General features: G+C 37.9%; 1 protein-coding gene across 1 annotated transcript; it reads left to right on the forward strand.

Moving 5' to 3' along the window:
* The first annotated feature begins 9,607 nt into the window (after positions 1-9,607).
* On the forward strand, positions 9,608-17,551 carry LOC110471222 (monocarboxylate transporter 13). The gene is made up of 4 exons (XM_077790361.1): positions 9,608-9,862; positions 13,488-13,631; positions 14,745-15,551; positions 17,325-17,551. Exons 1-4 carry the CDS (start codon positions 9,661-9,663, stop codon positions 17,549-17,551), a joined length of 1,380 nt encoding a protein of 459 aa, XP_077646487.1. The 5' UTR covers positions 9,608-9,660.
* Positions 17,552-19,523: the final 1,972 nt, after the last annotated feature.

A 19,523-nucleotide genomic window follows, 5' to 3' on the forward strand; every position in this document is an offset into this window, starting at 1 on the left:
GGCACTGTGCAGTATCTTACATGTTTTGACATGACTGTAATATCTAGGTCAAATACATCAACAAACACAGTGCCCTTTATTGCTCTGTTAGTCTGGAATGACCAATTTAAGATAATTGGATCTGATTTCAAATCAAATTATTCAGCATAAATTCAGTTTGACTTTACATCAAGAATGCTGATGTTTAACCTAGTATCTTGCAATCCAAACTGGGTCATTTTGTCAGCTCACAAAAGTGGAAAATCCCATGAGCATTATTTATACTTGTTAACCTTGTTTTATGCAGAAAAAGTAAGAAGACAATTCCTTATCGATAAGGACAATGGGTTGGATTTGTTTTCTAGTTTAGTAGCAAAAGTAAGTTAAGTCATAGCAGGTTAGCATTCTTGCTTAACAGAAAAGTACAGATAGGAATGTTTTATACACTAAGGCCACCATCAACTACCTAGGGCGAGAGAACACTGTCTTCAGAAGAACGTTCAGTTTTGACTAAAAATAAATAGTGATAAAGTAATAGGCAAGTTGTTCCCATTGTCACCTTTCTTATTAAAATGTGACTTACTGATGGTATTAATTTCTTTCTATCCATTGAATCTTCTTATATCATTGACCAATAAATTGAAAATCCCTTTGTTACAAGATGTCTACTCTAGTGTAGGTGTTAATACATCATGATCAAGACCCCTCTTACATTCATCTTCAAGCTTAAGTTTTATAAACTGGTGATTTTCCAGCCCTTTCATCTTCCTGCTAACCATTCTGATGATTTCAAGTTTTCTAGTAACTTACCTGCATTGCTAAACCAAAAGAAGTAGCATTGCAGCACCTATGCCAGTGACACATAAAAAGGTAAGATCATTGCTACTCTGCAGGGAGGCAGAGATGTTTATTTGCTTTAACATAAGCATGTTGCCACAGCTTTGAAGTGACAGTTCTGTCCAGCTGTCTTGGGAATCTGGTTCTGTCACTGCAGCATATTCCAGCCATCCACTCAGTATCCCACAGTTTCTCTGTCAGACCAGTTTTCAAAGCAATTTTGACTCAGCAGGAAACACTGTGAGGAAGAAGAATCAGATTTTACATTCTGAGTTTCCAGGGCCTGTTATGTCAGCCTTTCCTTAGTGACACATGCAGGCTTGGGAAAATCTTTGCTTCCCTGCACAGAAGGTGGTGTTGGATCACTGGGGCTTGCTGCTGCAATGGAGGTGGATCTTAACTCCTCTCTTAGGCACAGATCTTTCATCTCTTCAACCATATATCCAGAAGTTCCCTCACTCCTGTAACAACAGTGTTGTAACTAGAAGCTCATATTAAATTAGTTTTCTGCCCTGCCTTCTAGGTGGATTTTTGGGCACTACTACCCATAGTCCAGTTGTGTCCCTTAATTGTGACCTGCTTCTTATTCTGTGTACTGCAAATGTTTGCCTTGTAAATTCTGTAAGCATTCAGTATTGCTCTGAGTCAACACACATTCTTCTTCATTATCTGTTGCCATCCCCATCTTAAAAGTGAAACTAGGAAGAACATTTTCAAGAGTATAGAAAGTGCAAGAATCCATCCTTCTAGAAATACAGGGCAGCCTTGTTTAGCTTTGTATTCAGTTCAATACAAGCTGCTGTTCATTCTGAAAATTCTCCTATACAGGCACACTTCATGCTGTCAAGGAAACTGGCACTTTTTGGACTTTATTTCTTCACTTTATCATAACTCCACAATACAGCACCTTGCCATGGATAGTACAATGTGTCACAGGCTAGTTTAAGAAAATAGCACAGGAAGTCTAATGAGCTTATATCCCTTAATATCTGTGCTCTCAGCTGCCCAGGCATCAACTGGAGGACATTTAGGGCAAATTTAGCCAAACACATCCATCTCTCTCCTAAGGTATGAAGACAGAAAATGCTTTCTTGACTCCAGACATAGCCAAGAATTGGGCATTCTCACCTTCATGGTATAATTAAAGCAGAATTATTAAGTCCTGGTCACTCTTTTCAGAACAGGAAGTGGAAGAAGCCACCCATAGATGCTAGATTGATAGGGCACAGAGAGACTCTTGTTGCATCAGTGCTGTACTTAGCCATTTTGTTTTGGTAAGCTTAAGCAGTGCATTTCCCTCTTCCCTGTTTAGCAGTACTCATTTCCTGTGCCCCTCTTCTTCTTATCCTATAATTTTGTAATGAAAGCCATAATAACAATCAAGAATTACACAGAGAAAAGGAACTGATTATTGCTTGTTGAAAAACAAAATAAACAACCTTTGTTCAGATAAATGTACCATCCACTTGCAGCCAAATCAGGCTCTATGTTACCATCTTCCCTGTAGATACCCTACCTACCTACCTACCTACCTACCTACCTACCTACCTACCTACCTACCTACCTACCTACCTACCTACCTACCTACGCCCCCATTCCATGTAGGCTAAGCATTCCCTTATATAAAGGGAGGCCAGGGATCCAGGGATTGACGTTTCCCTGGGGAAGAGCGCAATCAGCACACCTGACTGTAATTTCAGGACAGATGTCTTTTTCTTCACTTGCTTCCAGCCTGTAAAGCTTCAGTCAATCTTAAACTAATATGAATTTGTTTAACTGCTAATTGGATAACCAGAACCCAGTCCAAAACCAAGCCACTTATTCTTCTTTTATTTGTTAAATAGCTCACTTTTTACAGTCTGACAGCTTCTGACAAAGCCTGTTCACTCACTTGCTTATTTGCTACCTCTTTCTGCTCTTTGGTCCCTCTGATATCTGCCAGCTATCAGTGCCAACTATTCTATCTCCACAAAACACACCTCCTTGGTCATCCTAACTTTATGCAACTGAATCTCCACCCTGGTTCTTCTCTAATCACATCAAGATTAAATTCTTTTTTCCCTTCAAAACCTTAATTACCTCTGTACTCATCCACATATGTTACCCAGGTTCATTTATCATCCCATGCCAGCTATTTTGGCAGTGATGTCAGCCTGTTTATCTCTTACATAACAATTTTCCAGTCTTTTCATATGCTGCCTCTCTTGCACACAGTCCTCAGAATATTTAGGCTATATCTATTACATTAGTAATCACTTAACACCACAGATCAAACACAGTCATTTTGATTCAGTCATTTCAATCAATATTCTCTTAGCTGATGGATCATATGACCTGGTAGTGTTTTATCTTGGCTAATTATCTGTTTATTAATGGTGTCAGAAGGCTTTGGTCAGGGAAAAAAAAAAAAAAAAAGATGTATGTGATAAGAGCAGGTAGTTCCAAGCAGAGGGACAAGCATGATCACCTTGAAAGACTGATGAATGCAGGAGGCATGGTTCTGCCTATCCATCTGAGCACAGCTGACTGCGAGGAGACTTTGCCAGGATCTGTGTGTATTTATCCAGGCTGGCTTTCTACATTTGTGCATTTATTTAAATAAGACCTTCATTTCAGAGACTTGTTTCCTTCATTTTATATACTGCAATAATAACAATAGGGTATAAGTTCCAATAGATGGGTATGTTGTGTCTTCTTCAAAGACAGCCCTGTTCCCATTGAGAAATCAATGAAGAAATTCTCTGGTGGTGAAAGGAGTGAAGTAATTTTGAGATCAATAGAGCTGAAATTATTTACAGCAGCAGAGAAGACAATCACTACTTCCAGTTTCAAGAATACTGAAAAAAAGGCATTTTAGAAATACATATATATCGAGCCTCTGTTTCAAACATTGCTGATTTCATTCTATGACCCTAATAATAAAAGTCAAGACACACTAATTTCTGAATGGTTAAATATTTCTTCATGACTTGACTGGACAGCATTTAAGCATAATCTCTTCATAATCACGAATTGCTGTTATTGAAATACAGATGTTCCAGGGAGAGTCCCATTTTACTCTACACCAAATATTTAATGGATCAGTCTACCTGTGAATGCATTTTGTGCTTACTTAAGCACTTAAAGTGGAAGCTAACCCTTGGAATGAGTGAAAGCTGAACTGACAAACTACATCTGAGGAGAAGTGACTCTTCTTGCCACCTGGAGTAAACTTTTTTCCCTCCAGTGTTATGAATGGAAACATGAAAGTTCTCCTAAGAGTTTTCTAAGTTCTTCTAATGTTTGCTAACATTTCTTAAATGTTGAACAAGAAATAAAGCAAGTAGTTTAATAGAAGTGCAGTCTACAATTTTTTTCTTACTTTTTAAGTAGAAATACAAAATACTTAAATTTTATTTGTAGATTTAGTAAGTGGAGAAAACCATTAGATGATTAAGGGGATGTACTGTACACAAGTATAGCATAAAATTTCTGTATGTTGACAGAAAATTGTGAAAATATTTTAGCCTAATCAGATGAGCAGAATCTACTATGGTATTAATGCCTAATAGTAGTTCTGGATAACCCAAACTAAATGGTATGAGTAAAGACTAAATGTATTTATTAGGAAGGACTGTAGAAAATAAACATTCAGTGTAGTCCCGCTAAGACCATTCTGGTTTTGAGACAAAGTCATGTTAGTCCATGACAATATTCCTTTGCACATAACCCCCAGTAATATTAGTGAATATAATGTTAAAAATAATCTGATGGACTGACCAGTGAATATTCCATACTTCATTATTTTGTTCATAGACTTCAGTTCCCATACCTGTAATATAATATTCAATGTCTACCTATTCCAAGCATCCCAACAATGAGGAAGTCAGGCTTACTGGGTGAGCTGTGGGCTCTGAGGCAATGGGCAGAGGAAGTGGCTGAGCCACAGTGTCACATTTGAGAAGTGGCAGTGAAGCTGGTGGAGCTGTCAATAACTGGCGAAGGGGAAGCATAATTACTGTTTTTAGCAAAGGAATAAAGAACACCAGTGGAAATACAGGCCAATCAGTCACACCCCTGCACCCAGCAACATCATGGGTCAGAATGTGGTGGGCCCACAGGGCATGTGAATACACTGATTGTGTACAGCCATCATGTGATTTTCTCCTCTGGATTAAGCAGACTCATCTGTCAAGTTTCATTCCTGGCTACTTTTTTTTCTGCCTTCTGCATTGTAAAAGCACACAATTAATTTCTCCAAACTAGGAAACTGCCCCAGTGTAGTGACTGGCAGGGTCATTCACCAGTCTAGTTCACTGCATGAAAACCTATGTGGTAGCAAGAAAGTGAAGTAGGAGTAGCAGCAACTTTTCTATCATGAACTGCACACTAATTCCACTTCAAAAACTACCCCATAATTTTCCTTTGTCTTCTCCAGACCTAAAACATAGCTCTAGAGAATTTTCCCAGCAAAAGAAAATTAGAATGTTATGTCACAAGCTTGCTGGCTTCCCATTCAAATATGCCAAAAATATGAAATGTATCTGTTTCTTAGTTATGCAGGTCAACTGCATGTTTATACTACCCTTAGCACACACAAACTACACAGATTACTGATCAAGTCATGAAGTAAGTATACAAACATGTAAATAAAAATACTACAAAATGCAACAAGCTACTGCAACAGCCCACCCTGCCCCCCACAACAATTACAATAGCAGTATAGCCACCACAACCTTAGCGCAAAGTAAATTGGTAGGAAAGGGAATAAGTTCCAATAAACTAGCAGTGAGAACTGGGAGAGAAAAGTTTTACAAGGACCAGAAGTATTTCACTGTGGGCTCTTAAATCATACAAGTAAAGGATTGCTCTGGTGTGGTAAAAGGTTCAAATATGCATATATCATGCTCAGGAGAGCACATTCAAGCTTCCAGTAACTTCTGTAGTTGCTGCAGGCTATGTGATGCTCACTGTAGCCAACATCTGTCCAACAGCACAAGCACAGGGAAGCTACAAATTAATTTCAAATTTGAATAAACATTTGCAGTAAATGCCCCAGAACACAGGGGAGTTTGAAGTCAGCTGATACATCTGTACTTTCTGGTTGGTCCAATAGTGGAGTTCAGTAGAAAATATAGACAGCAGTCCAAGGCTACTGTAAGTATAGTGCAGATAAATAAAGCAAAAATCTGCATTCCTCTTGTAAGTTTCCTCCATCCATTCCTGATTTTGTTTCTCTGATCTCTAGTCAGGACAGAACTTTGTTTTTTCTGAATATAGGTGGAGTCAAATAACTTTTGAGGAGGGGAGGAGGGGATTCTTATAAAATCCAATTCTTCCACATCCTGAAGGAGACAAATTTGTTTGTTCAACTAGCCAGATGGTAGTTCAGATGAGAAAGATGACCTGGTGGTTTGCAGCACAACTCAAGAACTTACATGCAACTGGAAGGTGAAGAAAGAACTTCATATCCTATACAAGCCTTGGCTATCTGAATAAGGTAATTTCTTGATGACTTGATTTTTGTTACTTTTAACTGGTTGCTCATAGCATTCAGCCAGTTTGAGTGTTAGATGAAAATCATAAGGCATCTGAATATGATGAACATAGCCTGTTCCTTGCCTGTGTACCAAGTCACATGTGTGGAGGGAGTTTCAGTATAAATTACAATTGATATCTTTGTTTCTTTCTGTCTTTCTTCTAATACAACCAATAAAACAAGACTATATTATTTAATCTGTTGTTAATTTCTTAAAGATGTATTTTGTATTTAGTTTTACATAGTTCCTGTTTCAAGGTATCAGCTTTTGGTGAAAGTATTTTTGTGTCTATGTATATTAAGTTTTTGTGTCTATATTAAGTGGTTTTGTGATGCCTAAAATTCTGTTAATACATATAATGCTTCTTAAAACCATGCTGAAAAATTAGGCAAATCACAAAAGCATGTTTCTCTTCTGTTTCCCAAGATGGATAAAACCATTATAATAAACATTTCCCGTTTTTTCTTCCTTTTCTCTTTTTTTTTTTTTTTTTAAGTCTGAATCCAGGGTAATAGTATAATATTTGTACTGGAAACCCAAACCAAAAACACATTACCAAGTCACATTTCTTTATCTAAGTGTGGAAAAACTTAATACTTGCCATTTTTTGTCTTCTTGGGGAACCTATATCTGTAAACTATCACCATCTCACAAGGAGCCCACTCAACCTCCATTCAGAGAGGGTGAATACACTTATTTGGGGAGTGTCAAGTATGAGTTCCATAAAACCAAGAAGTTTAAGATTCATACTAACAATAATTTTTCTTGATTCCACCAGCATGTTGTTTTTTGCAATGTGCAGCAAATATATTCAACTCATTTGCTCTTTTGTAAAAAGTTAATTAGAACATGGAGCACAAGATAACCAAGTAGAACAAGTATCTGTCTTCACAAGTTTATGTGGCACCCTAAAATGCAAGCAATGAGATAAGCATTTTATAATTTATTTTTATTATTGTCTGATTAGCTTTTTGAATCACTGGCACGAATCAAAGCAGAAATAGCTTGGAGAACTTGTAGAGCATGAATAGAGAAACAACCTTGGTGTCTCAGAAAGCACCTTTGTAGCTATCCAGGTGTAAAGATAAAGGTTGCACTCTTGCCTGTGAGTTCTTGCAAAATTTACCATGAGCATAATAACACTGCTAGCAGAGCTTTCAGCTCTTGCTGATGCACACACCAAGCACAGCCTTTCTTGATTTAAGTCCGTGTCTCACAGGACATGTGTTCCAGCTGCCATGAGAAATTCTGGAGGTAGGAGTCAGTGGGATGCTAGACAGAATGCTTATGATTCCAGGCACAGCTTTACATTTTTGAGAGACCTTGTGTATGACCAGGCACAACAGAAGGAGCAGTTTCCCTACAGGCCTTTCCTGTTTTTTATTTAGAAGGTTAGCTCCGGAGACAAAATGGATTAGTGAAGATATTAATACCTTACTGTTTACGATTACTAAATAGCTAAAAGCAAAAGGAGATCCTATGTAGGTTTTTTCAGCTTAGGGTATTTGCAATTACATGATCTTATAATAAACTTTTTCTTGTAAGTGAAGGAGGAAGAAAGCAAAAGCATGGTGTCAGAAACATGTTCCCATACTGTAATATCTATGCTATATTCTACTCTGTTCAGGCATTTCAACAATTCCCTATAGTATGTAGCTGCACTGCTTTCAAATCCATAGGGCTGCTGGAAAATAACTACCTCATTAATTAATAATTCAACTGAAATAGTACTTTCATTTTGGAATTACATGTAACAATGTGATCATTAAAAGGAAGTGAAGGATGAATTCTGAGCTGTGACATAAAAGATGTATTTGTCATAAGGAAACATGCTGTTTATTTAAGTTTTGTGAGCAGTAAGGCCCAATTTATTCTTCTCCTGGGAGAGAGTTTGCCTAATGAAAGTGAAGGGTGCTGGATGATGTCATGCAGATTTTATCATGCCTATTTTAGTCTGGGTGTTGCCTGGTAAGCAGCAGGATTTCTTCTATCTGTCTTGTGGCACAAGTTATAATCCCTTGCCCAGGCATGTCTATGCAGAATGCAGAAATATCAGTACCACTCTCCCTAGGCAGGCTTATTTAGCTTGAGTGCTGCATCCTTTTTATATTCTTCCAAGCCTCAAACAAAATTATGACCATGCTACTTGAACTCAGCATTGTCAGAATGCTACAGCTGCACCTTGATATAATTTCTGTATTTTCTTATAGTAAACTGAGCACTAATACGAGTATTAATGCTTCCCAGAAACTGTGGGAATGAAAACCTGATTCCTTCACACAGACCTCAACATAAGGCAGCCTCTCCCTCTCCTGTGGCTGTTCTAAGACTTTTTAAGATGTGCAAATGTGTCCACTGCCATGTCAGTCCAGACACAGAGCAGTGATTTTGTTTCTGACCTCTATAAGGCTCCTATGGCTTCTTTTCCCCATCCTGCTGCAGTGATTCAGATCCTCCTGAGCTCATGCACCTCAAGGCAGAAAATCATAGGGCTAGTGGCTGCTTCTTTGTACTGGATAATTTCAAGTGGTATGGATTCCCTCATGCAGCTCATTTTACTCAGGTGCACACAGAGTAGATAATTTTAAATAGAGTACATCTTCAGCTGTCTCAAGTTTCCCTTCTCCTCCTGAGATAGGTCTTTTTTGGTCTTCTGTATCTTGCACAATATCCCTCCTCAGAATTTAGTGCCCATGAAGAAGCCAGAAGAATGCATGAATGTTTCTCTCCCTCCAGCCAGATCCTATGGCCTCCATGCACCACACAATTGCTGCGTGTTTATCACAAAACTTTTAAGGGGAAATACACTTTTTCAGTTTTGTTCTTAGTAAGATGTTCTTGCCTATGAATATATCTTTGCAAGGATAGATGTGCACCATTTTGCTTGGTATTGCAGAAACAATATTTATAAATGCTAAAATGTTGAGGACCCTAAAATTCTTCTTTGAAAATCTTAATGTCTAAATATTTTCCCATTGTCTTCTCTACTTTGTTCACATCTGCATGCTTCTTTTGTTTTCTTAACTCTCTACCTGAAATTTTTTAAAATTTCTTTATTCAGTCTTCTGTCTCTTGAGGGCTCTGTTACCTAGGTAATATTTTCAGTCACACCACTGTAATGAATGTTGTATTTGAGCTTGTGTATTTTAACTTGTGTAAGCCATTCCTAGAATATTTTAATTAATTTATTTAACAATGGGCCATCTACCAATTTGCAGATCTGTTAAAAAGCCTCATCACCATCACTACCACTCCAGAAAAAAAAAAAAAGAAAAAAAAAAGGAAAACAACCCAAAAAACAGAGAACACTTAAGAATTAGAAAAGATGCAGACTAAAGACAGCAATCCACCAGATGGTGGCTACGGATGGGTTGTGGTACTGTCAGCCTTCATGGTGATGGGCCTCACTGTTGCTGTCCTCAAGACTTTTGGTCTGTTCTTTGTTGAAATCCAGCAGCACTTTGATGAACTTGCAAGCACCACTTCCTGGATCACATCACTAACTATTGCCGTCTTTCATCTAGGAGGTAGGTACTCCTCTACCATTTTATTTTAATATTAACTACCCAAGAAAGTTTGGAAATCTTCCTTAAAAAAAAATTTAAAAATGTAAGGTCTAGACTTCCTTCTTCTGTCTCTACAGAAATACAGAAAAATTTCAGAAAATTGGCATTTACTGCTTCATAGATGAAATGGATTAATAAGAAAATCTGTAGAAACAGGAATCTGATTACTTGAAAAAACATCATGTACCTAAAGTCATGATTCAGTTTTGCTACAGATTTTGAGTTAAACTCATTAGAGATAATTCTGATAGCCACAGAGCCTGTTGAATCAAGCTCTTAGAACAGTTTGTGCAAGTTTACTGATCTCAGAGTGACTGTCACTTTTCAAAGTATTTCAAAATACAAGGATTGTGACCCCATCTATCAGGTAAGCCATCTGCTACCAAAATGATTCTCAGTCCTGCTTTTTCCCACTTCTTTTATCTTTACCAAGATCCCCTTTCCTTGCATGTATTACCAATTCTATGTCTTCTTCACCCCCCTTACTATGATTCTAAGTTATTGATCTACCAGAAGACTCACTGAGTTAAAAAGGAAAAACAAAAATCTATTCACACAGAGGGAACTCAAAAAAGACATGACCATGCAAGCAGAGAGTAGGGGAAGATAGAGTGAACTATCCCAGTCAAAGGCAGTGAGGTCAAATACTACATCTCACCAAATGAAGGAGGGAAAAATTTGAAACTGATACTGCATTTGACTCAGCTTGGTTGTTTAGAGAGTCCTTAGTGCCCTGTAAACTGCATGATTCTTCACATGATGTGAGGATTCCAAACATGCAGGCTTGAACTGCACAAAATTTGTGAAGTCTGCTCTGCATATTCTCATAGAGATATATGGTTGACATAGGTAAATATCCTTACATAATAAATGCTATCATAATTTTGTTTCTGAAGACACTTCTTTGCATAGACACTGTATAATTACATGCATCCTACTCAGTCCACACCCATCAGCATTATTGCATGGAACTGCAGGTACTTCCAAACATCAAGAACAATTGATCTTTCTTTGAAAAATGTATTCAGAAGGAAAAAAAAGAGTAACCCAAAGTCAAAGTAAAAAGATAAAATAAGTCATGAGCTGAAAAGATTTTATCAGTTCCATAAATTGCAATCCTTGATGCCTGCTTTGCAGTGACAGATATAATTAACTGAAAAAAAAAAAAAAAAAAAAAGAAAAAAGAAAAACCTGCTTCACAGACCACAGAAATAAATAAATGGTAATATCAATTTGGTTAACAAAATAGATGTATCACTGACATACTGTGATCCTGTTGTCTCATTCAGGCATTTGAACTTCATGAGAAGAAAAAGCCAGCATAGAAGGGAAAAACTTAACAGTCCTGTTTTAGTAGGTTTTGTTTTGTTATAGCATATATTTACATTGTATAGGAATGTACAAAGGAATAGAGCACACGACACAATAATATTAAGTGTAAACCAGAAAAAATATATTTGCCTAGCCAGGTGTGAGGCCAGCCTACGCCAAAGAAAGAAAGTGTAATTTTCAGCAAAGATTGTTCCTCATCCTTTGAAATCCATTGAAAATAATCCATTTCCAGTGAATAAAGCTCGGTGGTCAAATATTCCAAACGCCCTCTGTATAGCAGTTTATAAATGTCTCAGGTCAATACATAACTTTCCTCATCTTCTTCTGCCTTTGCTTCATTTATAGGGACCACAAGACTTCATGATGAAGATCACCTGAGCCTCCAGTTCTTTGAGCATGTTTCCCGGCCTGGCTTAGTCTTTCTTAATGTCTGTCTCTGGGAAAACTTAAGTGTCACTTGGCTCAGTATGAAGGAGGATCACTGAATTATTATTTTTTTCCTATTTGGATCCTTTCAACAGCAGGTCTGTTTCCTGTGTCGAAGGAGAGCATGTACTTCCACTCCCAAGGTCTGCACTTGCAACAGGCTGTTCAGTTTACCACAGCAAGGATTCTCCCCATCACCTTCACCAGCCTTCTCTCGGTACTGATGTACACCTCCCAACACCTTTCTCTTTTTGCTCTTGTTGTCATCCCTTTCCATCGCTTGTGCATTTTCTGTGTGTTACCCTTATCCTTTCAGACTCTGGAGTCTTTTACCTGTTTCCAGTTCTGTGGCTAGCTTCTTTCTTTTCTCTTGCTACTTCATGTGTAATTTCTGCCTGTTTATTCTTCTTATTTGCTATTTAAGAATTGAGATTGGTAAGACTTCTGCTTCAGCTGCAGATCTTTTTCTTGTCTTCAAGAGCTTTAATGGATGTTATCCTGTGTCTACTTTTCTCTTCTTGTTTTCATCATATTTTATGATTCACCAACTGTATGTACATTATCATGTCTCATCAACTACATCTTAAGATGACTGAATTTCAGTATCATTTTTACATACTTATAAAATTATCAGATTTTTACTGTAAAAGCTGATGAGACATTTGAATGTTGTATAACTCCTGCCAGTTTTTCTGCTGTCAGACAATGTCCATGCTGCAGATTTTGCAACAACTAGTACTCTGTCAGGTTTATTTCACTTATCCTAGCTACCAAATAATCTTAATTCTGATATTAGCACAAGTTAATGTACAACAACCTACCCCTACAAACTACTATGAAACCTTCCTTGCTGGCTATTCTCTCTTAATAATTGTCTTCCTACTTATTTCAGTTTAGAGGCGTGGTCCACGTTAACTGAATTCCGTTTCATGCATGAACTCCAGTTCCCAGGATATTTAACAGCGTGCAGGGAGCTGGTTCATCCAGGTGGTAATTGGGAACCCCCTAGTGGCCATGGTCACTTAAATAAATCCTACGGCCTTGACCTCGACTCTTGCCATGCTGATGGAAAAACCAGCCAGGCAGTAAAACTAGCCTTAAGTAAGCAAAAATATCCCTAACATTTCAGGTGTTTCCAGACAGTGACTAGAGACCAAAGCAGCTGCTTGCCATCAGATCTGTACCACCTGCACCTTGGCCCTTGTGTTGAAGAGCCCCTGCAGTCTTTTGTGAGAAACTGTACCACTAAATAAAGATTTAAGAAATGAATGGCCAATTTGCTATAGAAAGTATTACTACAAAATAAACCCTAATTTTTTAATACTTTATAAAATTTTAAAATTCTATTAAGGGTTGATTTTTGCAAAATTCTAGAAAACAAAAGATATTTTTCTTCAGAAAGTTTTCATGCCAGTCATACCGATAACACATTCTCAATAGTATGATTTTTATAGATGAACCTATAGATTCTGTGGCTGAAGTTTTACTTTCTACTAAAACAATCCATGAGGTTCTTCCATGTTGGTAGTTGTATCCTTACATAAAAATCAGTAGAAGGAAGGCACTAAAATGCTCTTTCCTTTTAAGAAGAGTCCACATATGTTGAATATACTTTCAAATCTGTGCCTCAAGAATAGTAATTTCTCTATCAGCAAGGATACAATTTTGAAATTTTGATTGACCTCCTACCCTATCCAGCAGAATTAAGGCTGTTTGTGTAAAGCATTATAAGGGTCGTCCTCGTCAAAATATTTTATTTATTTGGCCATGTTGATCAGATTAATGTCCCTAATGTATTTTTCTTTCTCTGATTCTTCTGCTGATCTAGCCCCTGTTGCAAGTTCACTGTGTGTACAATATACACATCGGACAGTTGTGATCACTGGAGGACTTCTGGCTTTTTCAGGAATGGCATTGGGATTTTTTGGACTCAACATGGTCTGGATGTATGCAACAACTGGCTTCCTACAGGGTATGAATTTATGCCTTTATGGTTTTCTTCCACCAGCAACTTATTTGAGGGTGCTAGTGGTAGGAGTTCTAAAATCTGGTATCTATTTTGACTTTATGAGCAGCCAGAACAAGCAATGCTCTTTAAAAGTGATTTCCCTCCCGTCCCACTCTGGAAATAAGCATTTGTACAGGAAATCTGCAACAACAAAGAAGACAAATATTTAGAGGCCAGTGATTTACACTTGCAAATTATATGCAAGCAGAAAATTAAGCTTTATTTTGCATTCAGAGATAAAAGCTTTGTGAAGGTTTAAAAAAACTTCATAAAGGGTACTGAAGTAAAAAAACAAGGAGATCCCAAATTCTGTACTTTCTATCAGCTTATCTTATGTTTTGAACAGAGTCACAGGCTTTTATTTTATTCCAATCCTTTCCTTTACTCCAGGCAAAACCAGGCCAAAAAATTTGCTCTAACAGCTAGCAGATTTTCCTGGAACAGGAAGCAAAGCTAGCAGGGAATAAAATAAACCATTCCGAGTTCTGCACTGCATGCCTGAGAAAATGTCTGGAATTTGAACCCTTTGGCAGTCCTGGGCTGCCAAAAAGTCTGGGGAGCCACCAAAATAACTCTAAGTTAGAGCAGGTTTTAAGTTTGCTCAAAGCAGTTGAGCAAGAAAATTAAGAGCAAATAGAGGCAATACACCAGCTTACTTCATGTCCCACCTGAACACAGCTCAGGCTTAACCTGCTGGTCTGACCTAGTTCCAATCTTAACACAGACAGCATGGACACTGAGATCTGCCTAGCTTCAACCTCATGACCATGTGATTTCTCATGCACTGGCAAAGCTGTGAAACCAACTTTTTTTTTTTTTTTTTTTTTAAGTGAGAATTTAATAATGTATATACTTCATGTTTTGCTTTTTCACTTGAATATATACAATGTACAGAATATGTCACAAATATACCCTTACACCTATTCTAGCTAAGCTCGTGCTTCTTCTAGGCAAAAATGTTTTCCTTTTAATGCTTTTTAACTTTGCAAATGTAAAAACACTGACTGCTTTAATTTCCACCTTCACAAAATACCTCAGTAGTATATAACCAGTGCTATTTCTATTGGTGTTTTTCAGGTCTTGGCATTTCTTTTTCGTGGACACCAGCCATTAGCATTGTTAGCCACTATTTCTCCAAGAAAAGAGCTTTGGCCAATGCTATTGCCAGTGCTGGAGAATGTGCCTTTGCATTCATGTTTGGGCCATTTTTCCAGTGGTTGATTAGTCAATATGGATGGAAAGGTGCCCTCTTGATCATAGGTGGCATCCAACTCAATATTTGTGTCTGTGGAGTACTGATGCGACCCCTGGCAGGCAGCTGCTTTCCTGAGGCCAGCCATTGTGAAACTGAATCACCACCTGGCAGTAGTGCATACAGAAGAGACAAAGAAGATAAGCCTCTCATCATGCACAAAACCTTCAACTGGATGCTTGTGAGGCAACCAGAATTTGTACTTTATGCCATTTTTGGTATATTAGCTGCTATGAGTTTTTTTGTTCCTCCATTATTTTTAGTTCCACTTAGTTACAGCCTGGGAATAGATGAATCATGGACTGCATCCCTCCTATCCATTTTGGCAATGGTGGACTTTGGAGGCAGATTGCTGTGTGGCTGGTATGCCAACCTCCATGTTACCAAAACCATTCATTTGCTGGCAATGGCGATTACATTGATCAGTACTTCCCTGATGCTCTTGCCACTGGCTAACAATTACCTTTCCTTGGCAATATTCACTGGCTTCTATGGATTCTTCTTTGGTACAACAGTCGCCATTCACATTACAGTGCTAGCAGATGTTGTAGGCATGCCAGAATTTGACAGTGCCCTAGGACTTTTCATGCTTATTCGAAGCACTGGAGGCTTTGTGGGGCCTCCTCTTGCGGGTAAGTTAAGACAACTCACTGCCAAATACAGTTTAAAAGAAGAAAAGGGAATGGCAATCCAAATTGAAAAGATCTGGATCTCCACTCAAATTTCCCCTTTTTAGCCCGGGGGTATCTGAGCCAAGAAGTACACAAAAACAAATAGCCAGTTTAAATCCTCTCCAAAATACCTTGCTCCTTCTCTTCTGCGTGATTTTAGAGAAAGCTTTACAACAAGAAAGGAGGGATGAAAGGCAGTGTTCACATGGTGGTCCTGCTTCCTGAATCCCACATAATGCCACTTGATGGCCTCCAACTATCTAGCTAAGAAAGTGTGCCTTTGGGGCAAGCAGCAGACACACACTTAGAGAGAAGAAACTGAAATTTGAGACTAGTGATGTTGCACAAATGTTGGTAGTGTTGGGAGGGTTTCTACAGAAGTTCAAATTGAACAGCCTGAAACATTAGGCTATGCAAACCTCAAGGAAATATTCAGAGAAATGCCTGCTGGTTCTAGACAGCATTTGAGCCAAGTATTATAATAAACAGGGAAGGCAGCACATAAGAACAGTGGGAAGAGAGAGCAGACAATAAGACAGCACATGGATTTATGGGCTGGTAACAAAATATAGTCATCTTGGAAAAATGCAAGACAAATGAACTGCAAGCTGTAGAGACTTTAAAAAGTGATACAGCAAAAAAATTGACCAGCATGACTTGTACAAAGTAGATCTAAATCCTCATCCAAAGACTGTTGTTCACACACTACAAGTGACTTTTGTGGTAATGACATTGCTAATGGATTGCAAATGAGTCAGACTGAATAATGGAACATTTTAATTCACTTCTGAAAATACCAGGAAACTTTGTAGAAGACTTGAAGCAGAACAGTATCAAAAATGTTTTGGAAAGATCTGAATAAAATACAGTTTTTAGTTGCTGGTCACTAGTACTGATTATCTGGGAATCACTGTGGTCCCTTTTTGTGTATTTAGTAAACTACAAAGAAGATATGGAAGAGCAGGGAACCCTAAGTGCCTCTCAAGCTCTCCTCTCCTCCTTTGAGTGTAAAATCTGAAAGATCTGAGTTCATGGTTCCTGTGCCTGTATAGGGCTGATCTTAGTTTAGAATGTGGGCTAGGAAGTACCCTAAACATAGACAAACTTCCCACAAGCAAGCAATCTTCATCAGCCCACAGAAGAATGTGCCATCATACCCACAGGGCAGCTGCTGCAGGCTATTACTGTACTACTGTACTGTAGAAATTTTTCAGTATAATACACAATGGCATCACATATTTTGGTTGGACTCAATCTCCCTGAAAACCAAGGTCTTTTTGTTAACATCTGTGACTCTTTGTAAAATGATGAACTGGAAACCTGTAACACATCAGACAAATTCTCCAGTTTTGTTTCCAGCAGATGAATCTCCTTTCCTTCTTTAAACTCACTCATGCTGTAGTTATGGTCCAAATTACAGCAACTGGTGACAGCTACACCACAGAAGTGGAGCTGCTCACATACATAGGTGCACGGTCTGTCTTGTTTTTTTGCCAGTGCCTGCACTGTCTGACACACTTTAGGTTGGAAAGTGCTTCAAGAAAAACAATGAAACATGAATTATGTCTCAAACTGAAAAAAGTTATACTTGGAGTGATGTTCCATGTACTTATGGTGTAGACAAGTATGTAGGCCAGCACATTGCTTTTGTAAGAGGATATATTCACACTGCTGAGCTAATTTACATTAGCCTGTTCTCCATCAGTCATATTCCTGTCATTTGTTTCTCTCCAGGTCTGATTGTGGACATGGCTGGAGATTACAGAGCAGGCTTCTACATGGCAGGAGCCATTCTTGTCCTGTCAGCTGGATTTTTAATTATTTTAGATCGACTCCAACAGAGAAAAATAAGAGGAAGCAAGATTAGACCTAAACCAGAAAAGTCAACATTACCCTACCCTTCTCTCCATATCCTGAAACATCAAACCAGAAAGTATGGAGAGCACAGTGTAGTGGTGTGACTACATGAGACCTCTGACAGCATCTCAAGGACGTACAGAAGTGTTTTATTTTTGCCAAATTCACTATTATTAGTATTTACAAAAGAACAGAAGTTTTGGGTAGGACTGTTTGAAACAAAGGAAGAAAATTAATTTACATGCAAACTAGAGCAGTAACCATTACCATATTATTTTGATATTGAAGTAGCATTTTGGCTATGCAAGTCTTCAGCAGAGTCCCACAGGGCTGTGCTAAATGAAACAGGCAAACCATGGTCTAAATTAAATTGCCATGAAGCATGTGTGCAGCAGGTAGAAACCCCACCCCCAACTGCCGACTGCAGCTATCACTAAAAAAAAGGAAGAGGCATCAGCTCACAAATGCTTACTTGGGAAAGTAGTGCCCAGTATTTCAGTAAACAAGTTTGATCTGAAAGTACAAGCAAATGAATACAGTTTTGAGATAAAGGGTTTGCAGGTACTCTACGGAGCAGTGCTGGAGTAAGATAAGTAAGTAAACAAACCCAATATAAGGTGAAAGTTATATGAGTAATAGAATACAGTAGAGAGAAATGCAGAGCTAGATATCAGAAGTAAAAAGCAAAATATACCCACACAAAATGAAGTGAGGATTGGTGAGTATTAGAGGAAGACTGACCTAAGGCTACAGTGGACTTCAAACTGAGTAAGAATCCCAAATGCAACCCAATATTAAAAATAGCAAATTTCTTTCTGTGGTCTGGTAACATAGAGGAGATAACAATAGTAATATAGAGGAGATAATGATGCTTGCAAGGCTTTAACTGGAAGAAGTACATGAGTTGCAAAGAATTATGTGGAATATAATCAGAGAACTAAGAAAATAGTCTAGGGGAAAAGCGTAAGAAATATTTTGCCTGGTTTAGAAGACAAAAAAATTTTACAGGGCATGAGAACAGCCTTCAAATCCATAATAGGCTGAGATGAAGAAAACATGATTAATTCCTTTTCTTGTTAAGATAACTAGTAATTGGTATCATTCACGAAAGAGAGTTATGTAACAGGGAAAAAGCTTTATTGTGGCCTGTTAAGATACAATGTAGGCTATGAATGCAGAATATGAAAACACAGAGATATCAGAGAATAGGTAACACACAATCAAGGATCTAAATACATGTGCCTCAGAGTAGTGGGATAGGGTAGATGACTTCCTGAGGTCCCCCTTCAGCCCCACATTCCAATTATTCTAAGGCGCACACTTTGAGTAAATAATCTATTTATAAGAATAAAAAATAGTCTGTATCCAAACAACTGTTTTGTTTTGTAATTTTACTCTACTGGGGGAAGACAGAATTTAAGGGAGAGAAGGCTGAATAACATTTATAAAGAAACATTGAAAAGAAAAATATGTAGCACTTTAAAGCCTTCAAACTATTATGACTATCTGCCCTACCTATAAACTCAAAAAATTTTCACCATTGAAACACTTCCTCTGTGAAGCCAGTTTATATAAATCTCTCATCTAAAATAATTACTTCTTGTCTCATAAGAACAAGTATTCAAAAAATTTAATTTAACTTACAGGGAATCAGCTGAACCATCAATAAATCAACTAGCTGTGGGGGCTTGATTGAAGAACACATATTAGAAGGAGCACACCCGGATGTGCAAAGTCTTGTAATAAGGCTCTGACATACCTAACAAAATCCTTTTCAAACTCACCATTGAAAAAAAAAAGGATTTTTCTAGGAGTATTATTCTTCAGTCTTCTACAGCATTCCACTACCTAAAATAACTCTCCATTTTATAAAATGGAAGTGGTATTGCTGGAGATGGGAAGGGAGAAATGTTTAATAGATGCAGTTTCCACCTCTGTCATTTTGTTAAAATTCTGTATTTTATTTACAAACTCTGTCACTAATTTATTTTGACATGGGCAGCAAAGAAGGCATTTAGTGGCACACCGTGCTGGAAGAACAAGGAGTAGATCAAGGGAGGTGATTGTTCCCCTCTG

This window comes from Lonchura striata, chromosome Z, assembly GCF_046129695.1.
Source record: "Lonchura striata isolate bLonStr1 chromosome Z, bLonStr1.mat, whole genome shotgun sequence".
Taxonomy (NCBI): domain Eukaryota; kingdom Metazoa; phylum Chordata; class Aves; order Passeriformes; family Estrildidae; genus Lonchura; species Lonchura striata.